The 24,389-nt window shown below is 44.3% G+C and overlaps 1 protein-coding gene across 1 annotated transcript in view; it reads left to right on the top strand.

Annotated features, from left to right (window-relative positions):
* The window catches only part of PLXNA1 (plexin A1), a 354,542-nt gene extending 332,530 nt beyond the window's left edge, over positions 1-22,012 (top strand). Inside the window, exons 27-31 of the mRNA XM_015409413.1 lie at positions 363-553; positions 3,820-3,989; positions 6,480-6,692; positions 10,576-10,726; positions 21,593-22,012. Coding sequence (XP_015264899.1) covers positions 363-553; positions 3,820-3,989; positions 6,480-6,692; positions 10,576-10,726; positions 21,593-21,688 — 821 coding nt within the window. The 3' untranslated portion in view covers positions 21,689-22,012. The remainder of the gene's footprint in view (positions 1-362; positions 554-3,819; positions 3,990-6,479; positions 6,693-10,575; positions 10,727-21,592) is intronic.
* Positions 22,013-24,389: the final 2,377 nt, after the last annotated feature.

The raw sequence follows: 24,389 nt of genomic DNA, 5'->3' as shown, positions 1-24,389 counted from the left end.
ACCCCCGTAGGGTTTTCAAAGCAAGAGACATTCAGAGGTAGTTTCCCATTGCTTGCCTCTGTGTAACGACCCTGGACTCCCTTGGTGGTCTCCCATCCAAGTACTAATGAGAGTTGGTCCTCCTTATCTTCTGAAATCTGATGATTGGGGCCACCTTCCATCTACTGGCAGCAAAAGTTTCAACTTTTCAGATTAGGAATTTTTGTTGGGAGATTCTAGAGTGCAGCCCAGACATGACATATGGTCAACCATGGTATGGCAGGCATTGTTCTAGGCAAAGTGAGGTAGAGGGGGGACTAGTTTAAGGTGAGAGTCAGTAAAGGAGGGAGAGGTGGTTCCCATTGCATGTGGTTTCCTCACAGAGAGTATGCTCCGGACAGCCAGCAGCCCCGACAGTCTCCGTTCCCGGACCCCCATGATCACCCCTGATCTGGAGAGCGGTACCAAACTGTGGCATCTGGTGAAAAATCATGACCACATGGATCAACGAGAAGGTGATCGGGGCAGCAAGATGGTCTCAGAAATCTACTTGACCCGACTGCTAGCCACCAAGGTAAATCAGAAAGAAGAAAAACAGGTCTGAACATTTGTAGATCAAAATGGGTAGCCGTGTATCTGTTCATGGCACAAATGGATAAGATTACAAAAAAACTGAATAACAAAGAAGACGATGAGTTTTTTGGAGAATGGAATGATTTTAAAATTTATCTGGAAAAGAACTGGGATGTGAAACAAAACTTAATATGTTTAGATCAATATTAAGTCAAACGATGTTATCTTTAGATTGTAATGATGAAAAACTGATATTGTTGATGATATGAAGTAATTTGGAGCAGGGGTGGAAGCATTGTGGGAAGCCATTGGAGGGAGGGGAGGAACTGGGAATGGGGTAGACAATTGATAGAATGAAATGTTTTATATGTTGTATTCCTGAGAAAATAAAATTTGTTTACCAAAAAAAAAAAATGGGTAGCCGTGTTAGTCTGTCTGTAGCAGTAGGAAAGACTAAGAGACCAGTAGCACCTTAAAGACTAACAGAATTTGTGGTAGGGTAGGAGCTTTCATGAGTCACCACTCACTTCTTCAGCATTTGTAGTTTGCACAAAGCTAAGCCAGGGCTCTCGCTGATTTTATCAAGCTGGAAATGAGCATTTCCCCTCTCCCTTTCCCAGCCTCCCCAAATGAAGCCGAATGCAGCCGGGGAAGTTTTGCCTGTCTCCAGGCTGAGAAAGTTTCTCCAGCTAAAGCTTCTTTTGCTTCCCGTGCAACTGTTAAAGGTGCAGGGGCTCTGAGGAAAAAGAGATCAGGAATTTTATCTGTAACTAATATGAACAAGTGTTGTTTGAGATCTATCCTTCTTCCCACAATATCCCTTCAATACATGTCTGCCCTCTCCTTGCATGCACACATGTACATGCAAGCAAGTGTCTCTGGCCAGTGTGACAGGCCCTTTCTCTGAAGACAAAGGGACCCACACTGGGGAACCTTCTTGCTTTTGTGGTACAAGCCCCCCCAGTTACAAGATGTTCCTTGGGTAGCAAGTGTAAAGGCTTTAGGTTGCTGCTGAGACGTAAGTTTTGTATTGTGCGTGAAGAGTATAGAGATCACTGAAGCAGGAGGTTTAATAAAACAACAAAGAAGAATTATTTATATACAGGTTATATGGTGAATTCTCTTTAGAGCTTGTAGTTACTAGGTATGCTTATCCCTAGAGACAGGCTGCACAACTCTATCCACTGCCACTCCCTCAACATGTCGGGGGGTGGGGGGGAGAAAGTGCCCTGCCCTCGTTGTAGCAGCAGCAGCAGCAGCAGCAGCTCTGAGAACAACATCACTACTGGAGTCTCACAAAGAATTTCAGCCCCCTCCACTTGCTCCTCCTCCTGAAATCCTCCTGCAATTCCTGCCCTCAAACTACAAGCAAGCAAAGCAGGGAGGAAATTTCTTCTGGCTTGAGCAATGGGTGATGAGGCAGAATGGCCAGCTTCTGTCTTCACAGTGGTCTGGCACACAGCCCTGTGGAGCAACCCTCACTCTTTGTCGTGCCTTGGAGGAGGAGGACTGAAGAAAATCCCTAGCTGGAGCTTTAAATTCCTGGCTTTGTTCTGACCCTTTCGAGCAACCAGACAGAAATCTGCCGGACTCCCAGGCTGGAATCTTTCCCCAGGTGACTGGTAATCCTTCTCAGCCCATTCACTATCATCCTCCACCCTGCCCCAGATGTACAGCGGGATAGTCCTAGCTCCTTCTGGCACTCAGGATATGCTGAGTGGCCTGTCTTCACTCCTTTCATCTCTTCACCTACCTAAGCAAAAGCCTTGTTTACATCTGGCCAAGAAAACAGCTGCAAGGACTGGTTTTGCATCCTAGCTGTTGACAAAGCAAAACTGAATCCCAGCCTCCGGTTGCTGCAATCACTGATTTCCCCTGTGCTCATTGTTCATACGCTTGATAGACGCCCTCATTTTACCAGCACTCTGCATCAGCAAAAGCAGAGGCTTGGGAGCTTTAAAAGTCCAATGGCTTAGGGCTACCCATGCTGGGTAATTGCTGCACTAGTGCCTGATGTAAATCAAATGGTCAATAATATAAGATTTGTACAAAAGCAAACAGAAATGATATTGTCAAATTCTGAGAGCTGGGATGGGGGCGGGGAATCCCACATTAATTGCAGGAGCTATCGTGCCAAGGGGCACGGTGGAATCTCTCTTCAATGTTATACCCAAACCAAATCATAAATTGTAGTAATCTGTTGGAGCAATTAATTACCTCGCTGCTGGTTGGCTGCTATGTCGCTGTTGCTTAACTCAGTGCAATCTGAGCACAAACCTTGGCCATTCAGATGTATGTCTAGCTTCATGCATTTAATGCATTTCGTACTTCACTGATTATAATTCTATATGGGATGTTGGATGGCAGCACTACGTGTTCATCTTTCCTAGGAAGAATTCCCACCCTTCAGCAAGCCTAGCACAGGATTAATCTGAAAAGGGCTGCCCTGTGGTCAACATACCTTCCCACCTTCCCCCCTCCCCCCCGGACCTGAACTAGAAGATTCAAAAGACCAGGGCGATCCTCTGATCACTTTCCCACTGTTGAAATCAGTGGCACATCATCATCATCATCATATAGGAGTTTTGAGGTGGCAAATTGTGAATGGCTGACATGGCATACTAACTTTTGACCAACCCAGATTCTGTTATGCCCATGGCCAAGAGGTCCCGGTCTGTGAAAATAGGAAGGCCGTCTTGTGTATTTGGGAATGTTTGTTGAAGTTAGGTTGATTTGTTTTGCTATAGGCCAGATAATTAAAGTGGCATTAATAAAATGATGCAATACTCAATTGTCAATCTCAGGGTTGCTCTTCGGAGGGTTCTCTGAAGCGCAAGTTACACAGATACGGACAGCTCAAATTCCATGTTGTTTGATATGTAAATGACTCTTCTGTGGTGCTCCATGCTTTGTGCTATAGCGGGAAGCATTGTACATGCCTTATCTATCGTTTCTGTGGAAGACCTCTTCCCAGTACATTCTGAATTGTTCTGCAAAACCCAACAAAGGTCTATCAGTGCAATCCCAAAAACGCTTGCCTGAGGGTAAGCTCCATTAAGTGGACCACAGCAGGATGCTGAGTAGACCTGCTTAGGATTGCTCTCTGTATGGCTTTATTGCTTGCAATTATGGTTTATCTGTCCCTTGTTTTAGAAGATGAGCTTCCTTAGTGAGATCTTTATCAACTGCTTGCAGGTGCTGCCTTGATTGACTGCTGCTGTTCTGTCCATAGGTACTGAGGAAATGTTCTTTCTGTTTTGTGTGTAGGGGACCTTGCAGAAGTTTGTTGATGACCTCTTTGAGACTATCTTCAGCACAGCCCACCGAGGGAGTGCCTTGCCTTTGGCCATCAAGTATATGTTTGATTTCCTGGATGAACAAGCTGATAAGCACCAGATCAATGACTACGACGTCAGGCACACCTGGAAGAGTAACTGGTAAGTGGTGAAGGATGAAATGGTGGGGCATTTTTTTCAGGGAATTGTTATTATCAGGAAGATGTTTCAGTTACCTTTGTCCAAATGTATAGATGCCTTCAGGCTTTCTCACTGTGCTGTACCAAATTTCCAGAGAAAGCATATTACATTGCCCCTATCATATGGGAACCGGAAGTTCCTAAATATAGTCACATTTCACTGTTTCCCATGGCAGGTGGAGCCTCATAAATGCACTTAATATAGACTAGGTTTCAGCTGTTTTCATAGTGACCCACCTGATTTTTTTGTGACTTACACCTTTTATGTGGCCATTTCAAGAAAGCCAAGGATGTCGGGCACCCAATCAATGCAAACTGGGTATCCATTGACCAAAGAAAATAATCTTATGTGACTGCATTTCAGAGTAATGCTCTGATGGGGGGGCTCCCAAGAGAAGAAAAATATTTTTTGTCAATTAACCAAAAGAAATACCCCAAATGGCCTATTGAGGGCAGAAAATGCCCCACCTAGCATGGAACATTGAGAAAAACGGAACAGCAGTTAAAAGAAAGGAAGGAAGGGGGACAGGAAATTATCCTGCTTAAGCCCCCTGAGCACATCGTGAGGGGGAGGTCTTGAGGGATGGGATTATTGGTTGTGCCTTCCCACCTGGAGTTCGTGGACCCTCAGCTTGGTATCTCTTCTAACTGTGGCAGTGAAATTTGCTTCAAACTGTATCTAAGAACAAGATGGGATCAGTATGCGTTTTTGCACAGTGCTAGGCAGAGAGCCACACGATCATTTGTGCTATCCATCCATAGGAAGACGTGAGGGATTTGTGCAACTTCAACAAGTAGTCGCATGGGGGGGGTCGGTAAATGCTCTGCTGTAGTTAGGGCTATCATCTCTCTCCCCTCTGTGCTCTTCCCTTCTGCCGCCTTGCTGATTTCATTGCTCAGATCCTCTCGCCATTACTTGGGGATGAGAGCGTGCATTCCCGTCTCTGGCATTTGTTAAATGGCAGCCAAATTGCTTTTGTATAGTTCAGTAACTGTCAGTAATTAGCAGGGCAGAAAAAGAAACATTTTTAAATGGAGATATGAGAGCATGGAGACACTTCGAACTGATTTATCACTCTGCTTTCTATATTAAAGGAAGGAGCATTGCTGGGAGGGGAAAGACCTTGGGGGGGGGGAGCGAATTCCAGTGATGCCTGGATTCCAATTCCACAGAGCCCAAGGAGGCAGGCTCCTGCATACTAATGCCCACACTTATTTCAGGGTACTAATTCAATATGTAGAGTTAATTTCATGAGATCGTTTCTCTGAAATTAAAATAAGTATGCATGGCCTGCACCCATATTACAAAATGGGGGGGGGGGGGGAAGCACTTGCATTTGGCGAATGAGACAATCATACTAGCTCTCACTGAGACAGTAGCCCTATCTAAGCTGTACCCCTTGAAACTATAGATGGAGGCTCACAGGACTGAATCTACCTCCACACCAAAAATCTTTTTCATGGAAAACTGGAAGCCAGGGAGAAAGGCTCTAGCTAGCCTGTTATATTTTTATTTATTAAAATTTATATTAAGAAGAGTGGATGATATCACAGTGTATGATACCACCAATGGCAGTTGTGAAGGGAAGTCCGAAACTTCAGCCATTGTGTTGTGCTGGGGGAGGTTGAGTTAGGCTGCAGGGGAGGGAAACGGACTCAGTCTTTCCAAGGGAGGCCAACATGGGGCGAGGGATTCCTGTAATTGGAGGGTTTGGGAGGTATGATGGTGGGAGGAGATACCAGAAGGGAAGGAGATGGAGATTCCTTCCAATCTCTGACCCATCCCGAGACACACTGGTAGCCTTTCTCTGACACTGATGTTGTGTAATGCCAGGTCCATTAATAATAAGACCGCAACCCTACAGAGTTATTTTGTGACTCAAGGAGTGGACCTGGTATGCATGACCAAGACCTGGGTGAGGAAAGAAGAGACAGTTGTTCTGAAAGAATGGGTTTCTCGGTCCTTCATCAGTCTTGGACAAAGGGCTGGGGGGGGGGGGGGGGGGGGCTCCCTCCATTTCCCGGCACAGGAGATCATATGACATTTATAGGGTTGCCAACCTTCAGGTGGTAACTGGAGAGCTCCCAGAATTACAGCTGTCTTTAGACAACACAGATCAAGAGCGGTAGCAAATGAAAGACATTCTTGAAGTGTACTGATACATCCCAAGGCTAACTTGAGTGCTGTTGGTGAATTTCCTTGTTATAATTTCCATTCTAAAATGCCCATTTGCTAGCTGGTATTTCACTCTGCCCTGGGATAGAAGTTGGGCCAAAAGAGCTGCCAAACCGTGTTTCCACAAGGATTAATTTTGGCTTTCTTTGGAGTTGTGAAGATATCTGCCCTATTTTCTGGGTTTCTGACTGGCTAAAGGATTATTGCCATTGGCCTGGCTTGTAGCTACTAAGAATTTGTTTTCCTGACCTAACCCTCACTTTTCTTCCTTTGCAGTCTACCTCTGCGTTTTTGGGTGAATGTGATTAAGAATCCCCAGTTTGTGTTTGACATTCACAAGAACAGTATTACTGATGCTTGCCTATCAGTGGTGGCTCAGACATTCATGGACTCTTGCTCAACTTCTGAGCACAAGCTAGGGAAAGACTCTCCCTCCAACAAACTACTGTATGCCAAGGACATCCCCAATTACAAGAGCTGGGTAGAAAGGTGAGTGGTTTCAGCAGTGGGGGAAGCTGGCTTGAAATACACAGCTGGAAGGAATGTGGCTTTTCTAGGTTGTACTCTGGATGGCTACAGATCTCTGTAAGGATGGACGCCTTCGAAGAAGAGCCTTCCAGGGTTGATGGATGAAAAAGTAACAGATCTGGGGTTTTTTCCCTCAAAGCAAGGACAATTCTCTCAATCCCTCAAATAACAAAGGGCCTAGCTAAATGATACGTTATTCCCTGGGAGCTGGCAGTCCCCAGCTGAAACTTAGATTCTCAGGTGAATGATGGCCAATTCAGACTGGGATTTTTTGCACTTTGGGAGAGAGGCTGTCCCCAAGGCTTCCCCTCTGTGCCGTTTTCCCACCCTGAAATGGCCCCAGTCAGCTCCTATTTGCCATGGTGGAAAAACATACCTGTACTGATGGACTACATGTATGTCAGTAAGCTCCATGTAAGTTTCCCCAGTGGGACACATAATAACTCCCCAGGGCGGTTTCAGATTGAGAAACCCATGTGGGTGAGACTTAAGCCCCCTCTCCCTGCACATTGTGGTCCTGATCCAGATTGGCCCTACTGTGCCTAAGAATCTAGCATGTTTTCCTGAAAGGATCCAAGGCGGACCTGAGGATAGACCTAGGAACAGTGAATCATCTAGCTAGGCATCAATATACAGAATCCACTTCTGAAAATGGATCAAGGAGGCAGCTGTTTAAAATGAAAACAGAAAACAGTGTCACTGTGACTTGCAACGTCTGGGTAAAATCTTCGCTTTAAGTATGTCTTGTTAACCTGAACACTTTCTGTTTAACTCATTATTCCTGAAATTTGTTTGCATAGTGGAAAGATTGTCAGTAGACTGGAGCTAACACAACCCCTGTGAAGATCTGTTTGTTGTTGTCATCACTGCCATATTGATGTACCAGTCAAAACCAAAAAGCTTTTCCACAGCAAGTACAGGGAAATTTAACACACAAGTACAGAATAAATTTTGTTTTAAATGGAAAGAACTCCTAATCCCTGTTTGCAGCCCAAATTATGGGGAGGAATTTTCTTGAGCCCTATGTCTAAGAAAAGAGTGTGATGCTGTTAAATAGGTTTGTTTATCATCCTCCTCTTGCATGCGGATGCTTTGCAAAAAGGGAATGAGGCAGAATTTTAATATTCCAAGACATACTGATGGCAACAGCGTGTATGGATTGTCAGAAGTTGGAGGTAATCCATTCATAAATTTCTGGGGGAACTGAAGAGTATGGTGCCTTGATCTTCCGCTCCCCCATCATGAAATGGGTGCAAGACTGGCAAAAGCAAAGCATCCCCATAAGATTCTTCCAATCTAAGTTCCTGAGCAGGTTTGTTGTTCAGTCACACAGTCGAGTCCGACTCTTCGCAACCCCATGGACCAGATCACGCCAGGCCTTCCGGTCTTCCGCCGTCCTCTGAAGTTTGCTCAATTTCATGTTCGTTGCATCGATGACACTGTCTAACCATCTCATCCTTTGCCGTCTCCGTCTTCTTTGACCTTCAATCTTTCCCAGCATCAGGGTCTTCTCCAGTGAGTGCTCCCTTCTCCTTTGGTGGCCAAAGTATTTGAGCTTCAGTTTCATTATCTGGCCTTCCAGGGAACAGATGAGCAGGTGCAGGGAAGCATATCTTGATGCCCTCCATAGTCAGCCAGTCTTTGCTGCATGACTCATTTGAGATGATGAGATGGAACTCTTGTCACCGGCATCTGGAGGCACCTTCCTCTGCAACACTTCAAGAGCATCTGTGACCTCGGGTGGGAATTATCCTGGATAAGCACTTTGGATCCTCCCTCAGCAGACTTTATGCCCACAGGAGACGGGGGGGGGGGTTGACGCTCACCTTCCAGCGGCGCCATGTCGCCATATGCTCCAGTCAGATGCCTGATTCAGCACTGTTCCCACCTCAGTGTAATCTGAGAGATGATAGCGATGACATCTTAACCACAGTCGTTGCTGTGCCACAGCTTTGATTCAGATTCAGGTCATGTTAGCACATCTTTCTGATTGCGAGAGGTGAATGAGATTGCATTCAGAATTATTTCCGTGAATGGCCTGGTTCTCTCCTTCTAATGAGTGACTGATGCACAGCATTTCAGCTAACGTTGTGACTGTATATCAAAGCGTGAGTGGTCGGGTCAGGGCCACTGCTTGTTCCCTTTTTGTCTCCAAGCTGTCTTTTCAATTACTAGCCTGAACAACCAGGATTAATAATTTTTGTACTTGTGAAGCTGCCTGATACCATCAGTTCTTTGGTTCCTCCGGCTCATCATTGCCTAGTCAGACTGGCAGCAGGTCTCCAGAGCCTCAGGTAGAAAACACCTGCTACCTAAGATCCTTTAACTGGAGGTGCTGAAGACTGAACCTGGGACTGTTAACATAAAAAGCATCTACTTTACTGCAGGATCCCCTTTGCCATGCTGTGTTTATATATTGCAACCTGTAGATGATGCCTATGATTATAATGTCTAATGCTATACTGTTAGGCAGTGATTTTTCTGCTGTTGCATTTATGATGGCATTCATAGCTAGTGTTCCTGTTAAGGCCTCTCCTGCATGAATGGTGCCATCAGGGCTTCCCAAAGATAAGTCTTAAAACATATGAAGTTCTGAAATACTAATTTTTTTGGAGTTGATGCCATAGATACTGCACATGAGTATTGAAAATATCGTTTCCCCTACTATATCATGTTTGTTTTTGGTACCTGACATCCAAGCTGATGAAGTTCTGGGGAATTTGAAACTTGCTTTCACTATTTTGTCATAATTTGGTTGGTATTGTGCTAGGTTATTGTACTACTGTTGGTTTCCAATGTTTTTCACATACCACCCTAATTGAATCGGATAGAACTCTTTGTCTTGTGAAACTCTAAGAATGCCCATATAAAAAGTACAAAAACAAATGCCCCCCAGGGTGGTTTTCTGGTCAAAATAATGGAGTGGGGGGAGACAGGAGCCTCTCTGCCCCCATACCACAGTCCTGATTTCAATCAGGCCCTGTGGCACTTCTAAGTTGAGTTGCCACAGCTCGCCTCACAGCTGCTGTATGGCGGCAGGTCCCCATTGCAACCACGTGTAAAATGTAACATGCAGTTTGGGCCTATGATGCATACTGTGCAAGTGTGCTGTTCTGCTCAATTCCAGCAGAGACTCAAAACAGCACAGTAGAACCTTCTGCAGCAAGTACCCACTTCGATTCCAACTGCACTGCAAGTAATAATTTTCGGCATGGTCCGTATACATTTTGCCACAACATGCATCAATAATTTTGCCACAACATGCATCATGTAGATGAATGGAGAGAAAATTAGGTCCCATCAAGACTTTGTGTAGCTATACTTACTTATTAAAATATTTCTAGGCCTGTCTTTCTTCCAGCCTATGAACTGATCTATATCAGTCCCCATAGGCATCAACTCTTCTAGAACCAAAACCACTTGCATCCCTGGTCTGCTGTTGATTAAATGCTTCTTTCTCTGGTGCTTATGCAGTCTAGTACATGGGCCTAACCCTGACAACATGGGCCTAACCCTGCCTTGTACCCACTACTAGCTCAGCTGACCACCACAGATTTCTCAATTAATCCACTGTATTCAGTTCTCATGGATGAAATAATGCTAAGATTTCTCTGATGGGGAAACAGAACATTCTGGCTGCAGTTGTTAGACATTAAATCCAAAGGGAGGATCATTTGGGGAGAGGAGTTTGATCTGACCTTCAAATGGTAGCCAGTAGCTTCAGTGTCACCAAATAATTCCATAGTTCTTGAAGACTGTCTTCAGAAGAAGACATGCCCCGCGTCTGTCACATATTTTCTTTATTTTCAACAACATGATATGTCTCTCCTGCTCCCTGCTGTAGATATTATGCAGATATTGCTAAAATGCCAGCAATCAGCGATCAAGACATGAGCGCCTACCTAGCGGAACAGTCACGGTTACACTTGAGCCAGTTCAACAGCATGAGTGCACTGCATGAGATCTACTCTTACATCACCAAGTACAAGGACGAGGTAAGGGTCAGGGCACTTTTAGATACAGCTTTCCTGTAAGTATTTATTCCAAATTGCCTAACATATGGCTTTTCAGCAGGTATTATACCTAGACATTACCCGCAAGTACAATAAAGCCTACCAATGTTTTTTCCAAGTCCTTTACTGAATTATGAATGATCACTCCAACATACCTAGGAATACATTATCTTTTGCTTCATATAGTTTGAGAATAGATTCATAGATAACATTACATTTTGTAACATGCCTCATTTTCGGTACACTAATGGTTTTGGCATTCACCACTGCCATCCTACGTGGTTTTAGAACTGATGCTCAAACTGATCTTTATGAAGTGGATGAAAGAAACACGAGGGGAGAGTGCTCTGACTCTGATACAGAAGTGGCAAGCTAGAGTCAAAGTCTGTCATTCCCCTTCCATGCCACAGTCTCATTCCTTAGCCTGGATTGTCAGATAAAGAGCATCCTGATTATTTGTATGCTGCGTCTCCAAAGATCTGCTCAGGTATGGCCTGGCAACACCTTTTATGCATGGAGAGAAGCTACTGTTATTTTTTTCCCCCATGGGACAAAAGCAGTCTAATATGGAGGCTCCTGTGGCTGATTTTATGGTATGTAAAAGCAGTAGACTCATGAGTACATGTTGAGTGGTGGTTGAGTTTATTGTTGAAAAATTGGAACTTAATTTGATTTATTTTTTTTAAAAAAAAAATTGTGCTGTTTTATAGCAGAAGGTTCTCATAGAATGCTTGTCAACTATCAGGTGTGGCTTTTTGTGTATTACTGTACTGATTAGGGAATTTGAACTCAGGTCTCCACAGTTACAGTTCAGTGTTCTGACCACAACACTACTTTTTTCCTGCCTCCAAGGAGTATCATAGCTGTGTACCTGGTTTCCCCCCACTCATCCTTACAACAGCTCTGTCAGAGATTCAGGTGGGTAGCCGTGTTGGGCTGAAGCAACAGAGTAAAGTTTGAGTCCAGTAGCACCTTTACAACCAACAAAAGTTTAATTCTGGGTATAAGCTGATGTGTGCATGCATACTCCATCAGATACTTAGAATTAAACTTCGTTGGTCTTAAAGGTGCCATTGGACTCAAACTTTGTTCTGTGAGGTAGGTTAATCTAATGAAAAGTGACTGATCCAAGTCACCTGCACTGCAACCTTATGCAGTGTTACTCTAGTCTAATTTCATTAAAATCAATGGGCTTAGCCTGGAGTAATTCTGCATTGGATTGCATAGCCACCTATAGCCGCTTTGGCTCACTGGCTGCTGTTGACATCACTATTTGCCAGACTTAACAGGTAAATAATGTGGAGACTAAATTACAAAGGAGGAAATGTATCCTTATATAAAGAAATACAATAAAAGAACCAAAGTAGAGAAAACACTTAAATCCTCTGATGGCCTCCCCTACCCTTCTTGGTATCCAGCCATAAACAGAGGCTGCTCTTGAACTAGAGAACCATGCTAAAGGAAGTCGGAGTAGCTCTTACCTCCATGTGTCATCCCCCACAGGAAGGCTGCAGGGCAATTTCAGTAGGGCTAGGCTCCAGTGACCTTCTTTGCAGTCCCAGGAGGCATTTGCTGTCATGTGAGAGGCACTTCAAGGGGCCACTTGGATTTTAAGAGTGATTAAGAACATAAGAACATAAGAGAAGCCAATGTTGGATCAGGCCAATGGCCCATCCAGTCCAACACTCTGTCACGCAGTGGCCAAAAATAACAGGTGCCATCAGGAGGTCCAGCAGTGCTGTAAAACCCATCTGCTGTAATTGGTACAAACTTTGTAAAGTATGATTCGAAAACATTCTCTGCAACCTTTTATTAAAGCCATAAAGTATATAACTCTAATAAAAAGATATGTAACTGGATCACATGTATTTTATTGACCTGCTGAAATGCAATGAGAGCTGGAGGATATAAGTTAGTGAAAGCTTTTTCACAAGAGCTTGCCAAGCAGTTCTTCAGGGTCATCTGCGCAAAGACTTAAGTTCCTGGTTGGGGCAGTCCCCACCAATGACCTAGCCACCTCTGTTTATGGAAGAAAGTAGAACAGAGAGCTCTTGGAAGAAGATATCGCATACTGCAGTGGATCTAACAGATCTAACTGGACTATGTTAACACGATCTAACAGATGGTGTGTTAGCTTTTGAAAACCTCGTTAGTACTGAGCCATGGACTTAGTGGATTCCTTTGGGTGCAGTTGCTGTATGTCAGTAGTAAGAGAAATAAAAGCTAATATCATGTGCCTGGCTGTCTTGTAGGGATGCCATGGAAGTTTAGCTAATGAGGTAATTACTGTAAAGGACTTTGCATGCCAGAAACTGACAAAGCATTATTTCTGAGTGGCACCAGATTAGTGAGACTGGTGGACAACAGGATTAAATTCTGCACCTCAGAAGAAACTGTTAAGTTTTTCATAACACACTCAGTCTGCATCCTAATGAGGCAGCGTGCATTTGCAGAATTTCCCACTAGCAGAGATCGAGCATTGCTTGAGATTCTGAGGCCAAAGATCTGTCTCGGCCTAAACAGAGTTTTCTCCAAGATGAGAAGTTGTCTTGCTAATAGTCCCGTCCCCTACTGCTGTGCTGCCATCTTCGACTCCTCTTTTCTCTATTCTCTGAACTGCTTTCAGTCTCCTTCACTGCTCATCAACATGAAAAGGCTTAACTCTTCAAGGCTGTTTCCAGCATACTGTTTTTGCTACACAGGAATGAAACCACATGTCAAACCCTTGTTAAAATATTATCCTTTTCTCTATAAAAGGCACAGGTTCTGCAGGCCTGTTAGATTTTCTGTATTACTAATATTGCTCAGTCTTTTAAAAAAATTATTACTTCCATACCCATCACCCAAGGAGCTTTGAGATATGGGAATGACATGTTGGGTCCCTTCTGTGTTTTAAAGATGCAGTGTAAAGTTAGAAAGCAGTGCACTAATGCTTGTCAAGTCCTCCCAGCATAAAATGTAATCCCTGCATTAGTCTGATGATCACCCACAATGATCACTGGCTTTGATCCAGTGATGCAGTCCCCAGAAAAAGAGAAGTGTTCTTTTGTCAGACATTGAAGTAGGGCTGCCAAGCTGCGGCGGGGGATCTGTGCGTCTTCACAGGATCCCTGCCGCGGGGGACAGTGATACGTGTTGCACCGCCGTCGCCAGGATGTGATGCTACGCGTCGCTCTGGCAACAGGACTCCAAACAGCCCTGTTGCCAGAGCGACGCGTAGTGTCACATCCTGGTGACGGCGGTGCAACGCGTATCGCTGTCCCCCACGGCAGGAATCCTGTGAAGACGCACGGATCCCCCGCCATGGCTTGGCAGCCCTACATTGAAGAGGTAGTGTGGTATAGTGTTGTAAGACTGGGAAGACCTGGGTTTAAGTCCCCACTCTGTCACGAAACTCACCTGGTGTCCTTTTTTTTTTTTAATCTCTTTATTGGATTATAGTAACAAAAGTTTGCTACTATACTACTCTCTTTTTTAAAATCTCTTTATTGGATTTTCACATATAAGAAAAGAAAAATAGATATACATACCACAATATTAGAACCTAATTAACTAAATTAATTATACATTATTATCCAAATCACATTTGTTATAACATCCTTGCCACCACGTGAATCAAGTTTATCTAAATTGCTCCAATAGCAAGGTTTATACACTACAAAAACACTCTTACTCCTAAACCTTTCTCAGACTAACAATATACCCATGAAACTATCTTATTTAGTTGAATAATCTTATATCATGTTTGCTCTTCTCAAAAGACCAGTTAATCCCCAAGAGTAGGAAATCAATACATCAGCTTATTTCAATAATACATGCTAATAATACATTGAACCTAGTCGGTTATGCTAAGTTATTTATCTTTTAACCATCCATTTATCTGTTAAATGAAACCATCAGAGCATCCCAAAGTTACTTCTAGATTTTCAGGCACATTCAGAGTCCTTCAGCCTTTATTTTCTCTTATATTTTCTTATCCTCAATTTATATGGACTTTTGGGGGCCGCCTCCCCCTTTTCAGAGAGAGAGTCCTCGTCAGAAGACACTGAGCCTAACTCGCCATCCGATTTGCTTTCTTCTTCTTCCTTCTTGTCCTATGCTGGTTCCCCCAGCTGTGTTCTCAGTAACATGAGCAAAGTGATCCACCCAAATAAGCATAATTTCCCACCATTTACTAACTTACAAATTATCTATCTTTCCCCCCCCTCCACAATAGTAATAGATATCTTTCCTTTTATTTTCAAAGACCATTTATACCCAATAAGAAAACAAAAGTTCTACCAAAACCGAACATAGCTTTTGCCTCTTCCTTCTTCTCCATCTTTCAGTAAACTCCTTTTTCTTTTCAACCTCCTTAAGATGCCTTGCATTTTTGTACTCATAACTTTTACGATCCAAATCTTTTTTTCCATGTTTCATATAGCCAGTTCTCAGTCTTTTATTCACGTTGGAATTCTTTACACCATCCTTTTCTCCTCTTTTCCGCTTTTCATTCTCATTCTTTTTTCTCCCTTGTACTTTTGATGGATGCCGTTTCATTATCTTTTTTCCAGAAATAGAGTTTTTTGTTTCTTTTAAGCCATATCTTGGAGTTGCGTTAATCTCCAAGGTTTCTCTTTCCGTATATACCAACTGATTAGCCAGCGGCTCTCTCTCCTCCTCCTGAGAATACTCGGAGTCCTCAACAAAGTTCTGAGAACCTTGAACACAGTCTCCTCTTTTCCTCATGTTTGGACTTGTATTTCTGTAATTTTCAACCAGATTATTACATGCATTTTTTACCGCTTGCATAATTTTCTTCTGCAAGAAATTTCGGAGTTGTTCCCAAGTAAGGTTACAAACTAGAGTATCTGGGTCTAGCTCTTCATTATCAGCTTCCAGCTCCATTTTACAATGCAGCCACACCTGTACTTTCAATTGCCAACAAGCTTTTGCACGTATTTTCCCTTAGTTGCCATCCGACTGATCTTCAGATTTAAAATTCCAACCAACAATAAGAGCTCAAACATGTTTAACTGTCCCGCAAACGATAGCAGTTCAAACAGAATAGTAAATATTTTTCTTACCCCCACCATTTTTACACAGATTTCTTCTCCAAACACTTCCAAGCCGTTTTCTTATTGTTGGATTTAATTCTTGGGCGTATTAAAGTCCGAAATGACTCATTTTTAACTTGATTCTATGCAGTATAATATCTTCATTGCAATATGTTTCTTGTTTCATGAGATATATAAGTTAAAAAGGCTGGTTGGTACTAAGAAAATCATGAAAGCCATGTTTTCTCCGCTTCTTTGCTCCTGCTTCGGGGTGAAACGGCCATACCCCTGTGATTGCCCGTCGTCGGGGGCAACCGAAAAATCCCCTTGCTGCTCTTCTTCCCTCCAGGAAGTAGAGCGGAGCCCCTCGCTAAGCAAAGGGACCCCAAATAAGCAAAGTGGAATCGGACAACTCAGGAGCAGCCTGAGACACGTCCGCTCATAGCGCCATTCCCTCTGCTCTCCCTCACTTGGTGTCCTTGAGCCAGTTGCTCCCTCTTAACCTCACCTAACTCGGAGTTGTGGTAAGAATAAAATAGGGAGGGGAGAATCATATTTGTAACCCTAAACTACTTGGAGGAAAGGTAGAATAAAATGTAGTAGACAGATGGAAGGGTTTCAGCATCTTGTACGCTTCACCAGCTATAGGAGCTTTATAAGAGCCCTCCTTGTCACTTTATTATCTTTAATCCTCATGAGCTCCCACAAAAGAGTTATCTTGGGGAGAGTTAACTTGCTTCTGAGTCAGATAATAAATACCAGGGATGACCAGTGGCTGTATTCTTGGGACTGGTTGTATTTTTCAGATACTAATCAGGGAGTCTGAACTATCATTTGTAAGTTGTCAGGCTTTGCAATACAGTTGGCATCTAATTATCAGTAGAAGCTTCACAGTTATGTATATTTGTTTGCACAATGTGTTTGGTGGCTTCATGAATGATTCCCTCAAGAGGCAGATTGACAGTAGACCTTTGCCTTTTCACTGTCCATGCCTGGAATATCAATATGTGTGTTGTGTGCAGTCAAGTTGTTTCCAGTTTATGGCAACCCTATGAATTAGTGACCTCCAAAACATCCTACCATTAGCAGCCTTGCTCAGGCCTTGCAACGTGAAAGCCATGGCTACTTTAATTAAATCAATCTATCTCATGTTGGGTTGTCTCTTTTCCTGCTGCCTTCAATTTTTCCTAGCATCATTGTCTTTTCCAGTGAGTCCTGTCTTCTCATAATGTGACCAAAGTACAATAGCCTCAGTTTAGTCATTTTAGCTTCTAGGGAGAGTTCAGATTTGATTTAATTTAGAGACAACCTATTTGTCTTTATGACAATCCATAGTATCCACAAAACTCTCCTGTAACACCACATTACAAATGAGAAACTGTGAGCAACATTATATTGATTAAGTTTGGTGGAGGTGCTGGGAGTCAAATATTCCATCAGGACCCAGATCTAGACCAAGAGCTGACAGTTGGCCATCCCTGATGTATGCCAAGAATCCCAGGAGCAGGGTCAGGATTGGGCAGGCACAAGTGGAAGTCCTTCTCTAGGCAGTCTGCCCCTGTGGAAGAAAACCATTAAGGTGCAGCGTAGTCCCAGCAGTCAGTACTGTCACAGTGTTTCTGAGCAAAGTGCAAAGCTATCCATGGACACGCCAAGAGTTACTTCAAGGCTTAGACAAAGGGGTCTGTTTCTAGAGATGTTTTTGTGGCAGCTGTTTACCCCAAGGCTGGTCTCCAAGCTCCCGACATTCCTTTTCCTTCACCATTACAAACCAACAAGGTTTTAAAAGCAGAAATCAGTAAGAAGGCAAACATTCAGCGCATTTAGAAAGTGTGATGTTAATGAGCCTGGAGTCAGGAGGAGTTGCCAGTCCTTGTCGTCCCTGGTTAACCACTGTCTGGCATCTGTTGAATGTGCACCCATAGCCTGCTCTAAAAGCACTGCCTGTGTGTTCACAGCTCTCAGGAACTTCTTTTATTATTCGTAATGGGATTAATAAATAGCAGCTGTTCCCTTTGTTTGTTTTCATTCATTAAACACAATTACATGCAGCCCGATTGCACCCTCTTTGATGCGAAATGGGAGAGAATAATTTTTCCTGTTGTTCAGTTCTATAATATGCTGTCATTGGCACTGAATGAAAATCATAATTTTCATTTGGGTTTTTGCATCTTTGTAATCACGACGGTCCCAGCTCCTTGCAGCAGGTGACAGACATGTATCTCTTTCTTCGTATTCCCTGTCGCTTCCCATTTTTTTACCGTGTCACTCCCATAAGGGCAACAGTGAAAGTGGAAGATCAAACAAATACAAAATAGGTTGCACATCTTTCAGTCTCAGGCTTCAGCGAGAAGTGTCTTCATGTATTAGGAGAGAAATAGATCTGGGGGCTGTGGGCGGAACTCCTGTTCCAATTTGCTGACTGATTCCAGTAGCTTTAAGATGATTGTTTTTATTACTGCCAGACAAATGTATTGGAGTTTTTTTGCATTAAGAGCCTTGGTGCCATCTAGAGGTTCCCATGGTTGCTGGCAGAGAAGGGTGCTTAGGAGAAATATTGGGGTCCTTTTGCTTGATCAAAATCAGAGTTATCACTGTGCCAAGTGCATCAGACCCAGTTTCGTACCTTGGAGGCTGTAAAATAACCTTGAGGTTTTTCAAGAGACAGCAGATCAAATATCTTATCTTCTGTGCTACAGGTATGCAGCAAGCTCCTAAGCTTGTCTGCTCAAACCAGTGTCCCACTGAGTTCAATAGTATCTACTCCCTTGTAAATCAGTTTAGGATTACAACCTTAGCATGTTTTCCTCCATGATTCTCCATGCTCTCACTAGTGACGTGGGAGACACCTTTGTGTAACCAGTCCAGAGTTTTTAATGCATTGCAACATCCACGCAGCCCTGAGCTGCAGCCCTGTGAACTCTCCCAGAGCACATCCTGCACGTTCAGTGCTGGGAGACCTGTAGGGCGCCGCAGTTGCTCTTAATCAAAGGGAGCTGATTTCCATATTAAGGAATTACCTGTAGGGCTTGCGATAGACCTTTTCTGCCTCCTAATAGTCAGTCTATTAATTATACAAGAGTTTATTTCCAATTATGCAGCCAATGAAATGGTTAATCGTCCCCTTTGATGGATGCCTTGACATTTAATTGGAAAGAGAAATCTACCTCGCTTTCACAACAAATTTAGCCACTGTAATGGGATTTCTGATGGGTTTGCATTTTAATCATCCGTTCTTTATCTGACTATGCAATTGAAAGGAGGTGGAGCTTGGTTCAGCACTCCTGATGACGGGGCATATCTCTTCTGTACGCCTCCACTGTTTCATTTTCTCAGTCTCTTTTGCTGAAACCCCCCAACTCCTGCCAGTTCCTTTCATCACCCCAAGCCCTCTCCGCAGCATCCATGGCTATACTTTATTTCACATAGTAGTTAATGAATGTAAAAAGAATGGACTTTTTCTAGTTTCCCAAATTGCAAGCTAGGGATTTTAATATGAATGACTCTGAGAACGGCATGAGAACTGGATTATTTTAGTTCAGTATTAAAGATGCTACGTATCCTCAGTGTTCCTCCACCGTCTCTTTTCCTCTGATATCTTTAATGAAGACATGGATCATGTTAAATATCAAAAGAGTATCCCTCCTGTTTTCTAAACTGTCACTGGAACACGGGTTTGTTTAGAGGAATGAGATTTCAATGGAGAAACCCTTCCGTATGATGCCTCCAATATTGTGAGTGCATCTCCTGAATAGCAACAAGGGCTCACACCAACCGAAGCAGACCTCTCTGGCACTGCATGTGTGAATCAGTCTTGTCACTCACACAGATTTGGGTTCCTCATCAGTGGTTTTTCTAGCCCAGGAAGGTGGCTGTTGACAGAGGGAGGGCTGAAGAAAGGGGAACCGTACAGGTGATGAGGCACACAGACCAAGGGGCCTGGAATCTTCCCTGAGTTTGCCAAGATCAGAATTTACCCAGCAGTTTTTTCTAAGACTCAGATAGTTTTCCTATATGCAGTCCTCTCACAGGATTTTTTAAAAAACAAAAACAAAACCCCAAGTAATGGGATGATTTCCAGTTTATCTAGTAAACAATAATGTATACTGTTAGCTCAGATACAGCCCTGATGTAAAGAACAAAGAAGCTTTGTGAAGACCTGGAGTTCAATGCTGGACAGAAATGTTCTTAGTTTTAATGTAAGCCCCCCTTCCCTTCAAAATATTTCTTTGTCCTCTGGGCAGAAAGGTAGAAGTTTCCATAACTTTCCTAAGAAAGTATCCCTCAGTTGGACAGAATTGATTCTCAAGGCTCACTTCAATGAAGAATGATTTTCTTGTGTCCCCTGTAGTGTGAGGACAGGATATTAAGGAAACAGAGGACTCCCAGCCCAGCAACTCCCTTGAAACTTTTTTTTGATGTTTTAAAATCTACCCTTTTATTCCCTCTTGTAGCCTACTGAAATTATATTCTTTGGCTTACTTCTTATTCAAAGACAATAAAAGTTTATATATATATATATACACCTCCCTTGAAACATTGATGTAGAGTTGGAGAGAACTTATATGAGGAAAGATACTTAATCTTTCCGCCATGCACTGATTCTCCCATGTCATGTGTGCTCCATTCCCAGGAGTTAATTATTTTTCCCAGCCAGCTGGACTGCAAAAATCTTGGGGGGGGGGGAATTGGCAGGCAAGGGCGAGACTAAGAATCCCTCCCACCCAGTAATTATGCCTTGCGTGTGCCCCCACCCACCTTGCTCTTAATTTTGGCAAGTGAATGGTCAGGGCTGTACACAGGGTGCGTAACTACAGTGGGGCATTTCGGGGCCACGCCCCCTCTTTGGCCACCCCCTGCCCATGTTCAGGGAAAGGCTGGCTGGCTGCAAGCTGCAAGAGTGTGTGCAGCTGCCACTTTCCAGGAGATCAGGACAGCTAGACTGCCAGGCACTCCTGCTGGCCTCTCCAAAGGAGTGAGGAGCAGAAGAACCAGTTTTGCATTGCCTCCCTCATTGTCGCCTCCCCGACACAGGAGTGGGCCAGGTTGCCTCGCCAAAAGTCACCATTCCCACTCACCCGAGCCCTACCGGGCAGCAACTCCCAAACACAAAGCTTCAGGCTTTCAGCTAGAACAGGAGGCATGAGGTGGACCACAGAGCGCTGTGCCTTGCCTCGCTGCCCTCTCCTGCCCGGAGTTTTCCCTCTCGGCCCCACTGTAGCTACAGTGCTACAGGCAACAAGGGAGGCAGCGTGAAGTAGTCAGACTGGCAATGGATGGGGTTTGAAAGTGAGGCATGTGCAGTGGGAGAGCCCTTTTCCACGCCTTGCCGGGGTTGCCCTTCTTTCTTCCCGCCTGCCCCTTGATCCCCCTGCTGAGACGGGAAGGATGGAGGAGGAGCGTCAATTCCCTGCAGCTGCCCAGCGAGGCACTCCTGGCTGGCTCCTGGAAGAGGCTCCTTGCAGGTTAATGATTAATCTAATTAAGCTCCCCACTCCCCAGCCCCACCACCAAAAAATTTCTGGCTATGCCCTTGACTGTACGTCTGCCAATACAGTTCCACAGTGAGTTCTTGCCATTTTTGCCTCTTTCTCCCTGTCTGTGTTGTTCAAGACACCAGTTGTTTAAAAAGAAAGATTTCACTGCATGCCTTCTTAGCTTTTGATAGTACAGGGAGATCTTTTTGCCTTCTCTTTCTGGACTTCTGTTGGTGAAGGGGGGAGAGTGTTGCAAATTGTGGCAAAGCTTGACAATACTGGCTCTTGCTCTCTCCCTCACTGATCATTTCCTCTCCCTTATTTTCTCTTGCCAGATCTTAGCTGCTTTAGAGAAGGATGAACAGGCCCGAAGGCAACGGCTGCGGAGTAAGTTGGAGCAGGCAATTGACACAATGGCCCTGAGCAGCTGAAAAGGCCGGAGTGGGTGATGCAGACTTCCCTAGCAGTGGATACTAAGATAGGGGAGACAGAGGGCATGGAGGTGCGCGGCAAGCAAGAAAGCAGGAATATCTTGGGGCCCAGCACCAAGCAATGCACAGAGTCCGCTGCGTCTTGGAAGACTTTTACACAAGCAAACCGCAAAAACTTAACCACCGTTACCACAAACATAAAAATGAACCTATGTAGAGACTTTTTGAAAGGTGCGACGTAGCGAAGAATCTGAAGGACCCTACGAGATGCTCAAGGAAGGTCAGGGAAAAGAGCTCCAGCTCGGCTGCCCACTGCTCCCCAAGGCCTGTCCCGGATCTGGCAGTGGAAGGTTGGGGACTGCACTAAATGTCTAGGATGACGTTTTTACAATATGGTTTTCTGTAGCGGGTGGGTGGGTGGGCTTACAATTTTTTTTCCTCCCGTACTTGGCTTTCCCTTTCACACCTTGCTGGAGAAATCTTCTCTTCTCTCCCTTTCTCTCTCTCTCTCTGGCCTTCTGCCTTTAGTGTTAACTGCTGAATTTGCACAATTTCCAAAAGCTAGGAAAACATTTTTTTTAATTTAAAAAAAATGGTTTTAAAATGGGGGAGAGGGTCTTCTAAATTTTCCACAAAAACCGGAAAGTCTGTCATGTTGGGGTTTTTTTCGTTTTTGTTTTACAAAAAAAGAATAAAGGACCATTGTTAGATTAGGATGGTAATGGTGTAGTTGGGACCAACAGAAGAGTCCCCATTATCTTTAGTTCTTCCTATAATTTGCCCTGTGCCATGTTTCGTTCGAATGTTCTTTAGCACAGGCCAAATATGTGTTCTCATTTCTGAATGCTGCTTAAGAGGCTGCTGAAGGAAGCAACAGGGTTTACAGAGGGAAGAAAGAGGGGGTTGGCCCTGTGTGGCAAGCCCCAAAGCCCGAGGGGAAGGGCCTCGCTCATCTGTTCACTGTTGCAGCCCCAATAAATTGCATTGTGAAAAGGACACTTCCCAGAATAGGATGAGCTGTTTGTAAGAATTCAAAAAGCCGAGCTGTGCAACTTTTTGGAAGCTCTCTGTGTCCCTCCTGCCACTGGACCCCCTTCCCCCTTTTCACTTAGCTTTCCTTCCAGAGGGCATTTTCACTCTGGAGGACGTTCACACAAGCGATTCCCACCCAGAGCAACGGCAGCGGCACAGAGAGCCCGACTGCCCATTTGAGCCAGAGCTCAGTATTGCTTCTTCTGCTGTGAAAGAATGGCTCTTGGTAGGAGATGCTGCAGCATGAGGTGGGGTCTGGATTGTGCATAGGCCGGAAGGGCAGCTACTTCTCCCCAAGTCAGCCTGTGGGAGCATTTAAGCCCAATCAGATGGGGACAACTGAGACATCTTGGTCAGTCTCGCTCCTAAGAGAAGAGGGCTGAAAAACATAATTCAGCCCTGCGCTGTAGTTGGGTACTGTCAGAATCAGCATGTGAGTTGCCCTCACAGTTGTTGTTGGCAATTCACGCTTGAATTGAGAATATTTACTTCTTGCATCATCCCAAGTCCAGCCAAACGCAGTGTGTCTCCATGTCTGTTCCGATAGCAATAAAGGCCCAAATTCCAAAGCTGCTTGCAGTTCCACTCTACAGGGTCTCCTCTTGCAAGGCAGTCAGAGGCAACTTTGACACATTTTCTCTTCACCACCTTTTCCCAAATGTCTTTCAGTAACATTCTTTTAAAAAAAGAATAACTAGAAGCAAGATCTAAGGCAAGAGGAATTGTTAGGCAACAGAAACACTGTCTGTAACTGTCTCTCACCTGCAGCAAACTGTACCAATTAGAAACCGTTCTGACAGCAGCTACATCAGTGGTTTGTTTGGGGTTAGGAAAAACAACAAAGTCAGAGCTGGTAAGAAGCAAGAAGATAGTTCGACTCTGCCACTTGAAGGCAACAACTGAGCTGGGTATCTGCCTCCCCCCCCCCCCGCCTTTGTAGAGCCTTCACCATGACTTCCTTTGCAGGAGCCTTCACATTATCCGTGATGCCGTGCGCACACACGCAAATTCTCTAGAGCAGGGGTCCTCAACATGGTGCCCACCAAGTGATTTTAGAAAGTGGGTGGGGCCAGGTGGGACTCTTGCCCAGCAGCTCTCTTCATTGGCCGTTGGAGATCCAATTGGCTGTGCAGATAAAAAAAGCATTGTCTCAGTGACAGCTGCCACCACAGTATTGGTTTTATTCTTTCACTCCTCTTTCCCAGTGTATTTTTTTTTAATTACCTCTTCTCCCCTCCACTTGTGCTTCCTCTGCATGAATGGCTCTGCCTTCTGCAGCAGCTATTCTGTGGTTGTGCCCCCACCACTCTGTTCCACAATTCCAGAGGTGCACCCAGGCTCAAAAAGGTTGGGCCCCCCCCCGCTCCAGAGCTTCATTTGACACAGAGGTTTCCTTGGGTCTCAACCGATCTAGACAGTCGGGAAAATTTCATCTCATTTAGGAGGAAAAACAACACCCTGTCTCATCTGCTTACGGTGGCAGCCCTGGTGACTTGCATTGTGGAAAGGACAAACTTCTCAGGAAAGTATGAGCTGCTTGTAAGAATTAAACAGCTGAGCTGTGCAACTTTGCGGAAGTTTTATGTAGCATTGGCTCTGGGACTAGTGGAGGACCACTGGAAAGGAAACTCCTGCAAATCCGAGTGCTGTTTTCTGTTCTCTGCTTCTT

The sequence above is a fragment of the Gekko japonicus genome, unplaced genomic scaffold, assembly GCF_001447785.1.
Source record: "Gekko japonicus isolate JY-2015 unplaced genomic scaffold, Gekko_japonicus_V1.1 scaffold762, whole genome shotgun sequence".
NCBI lineage: Eukaryota > Metazoa > Chordata > Lepidosauria > Squamata > Gekkonidae > Gekko > Gekko japonicus.
This window is presented reverse-complemented; position numbering and strand designations above follow the sequence as displayed.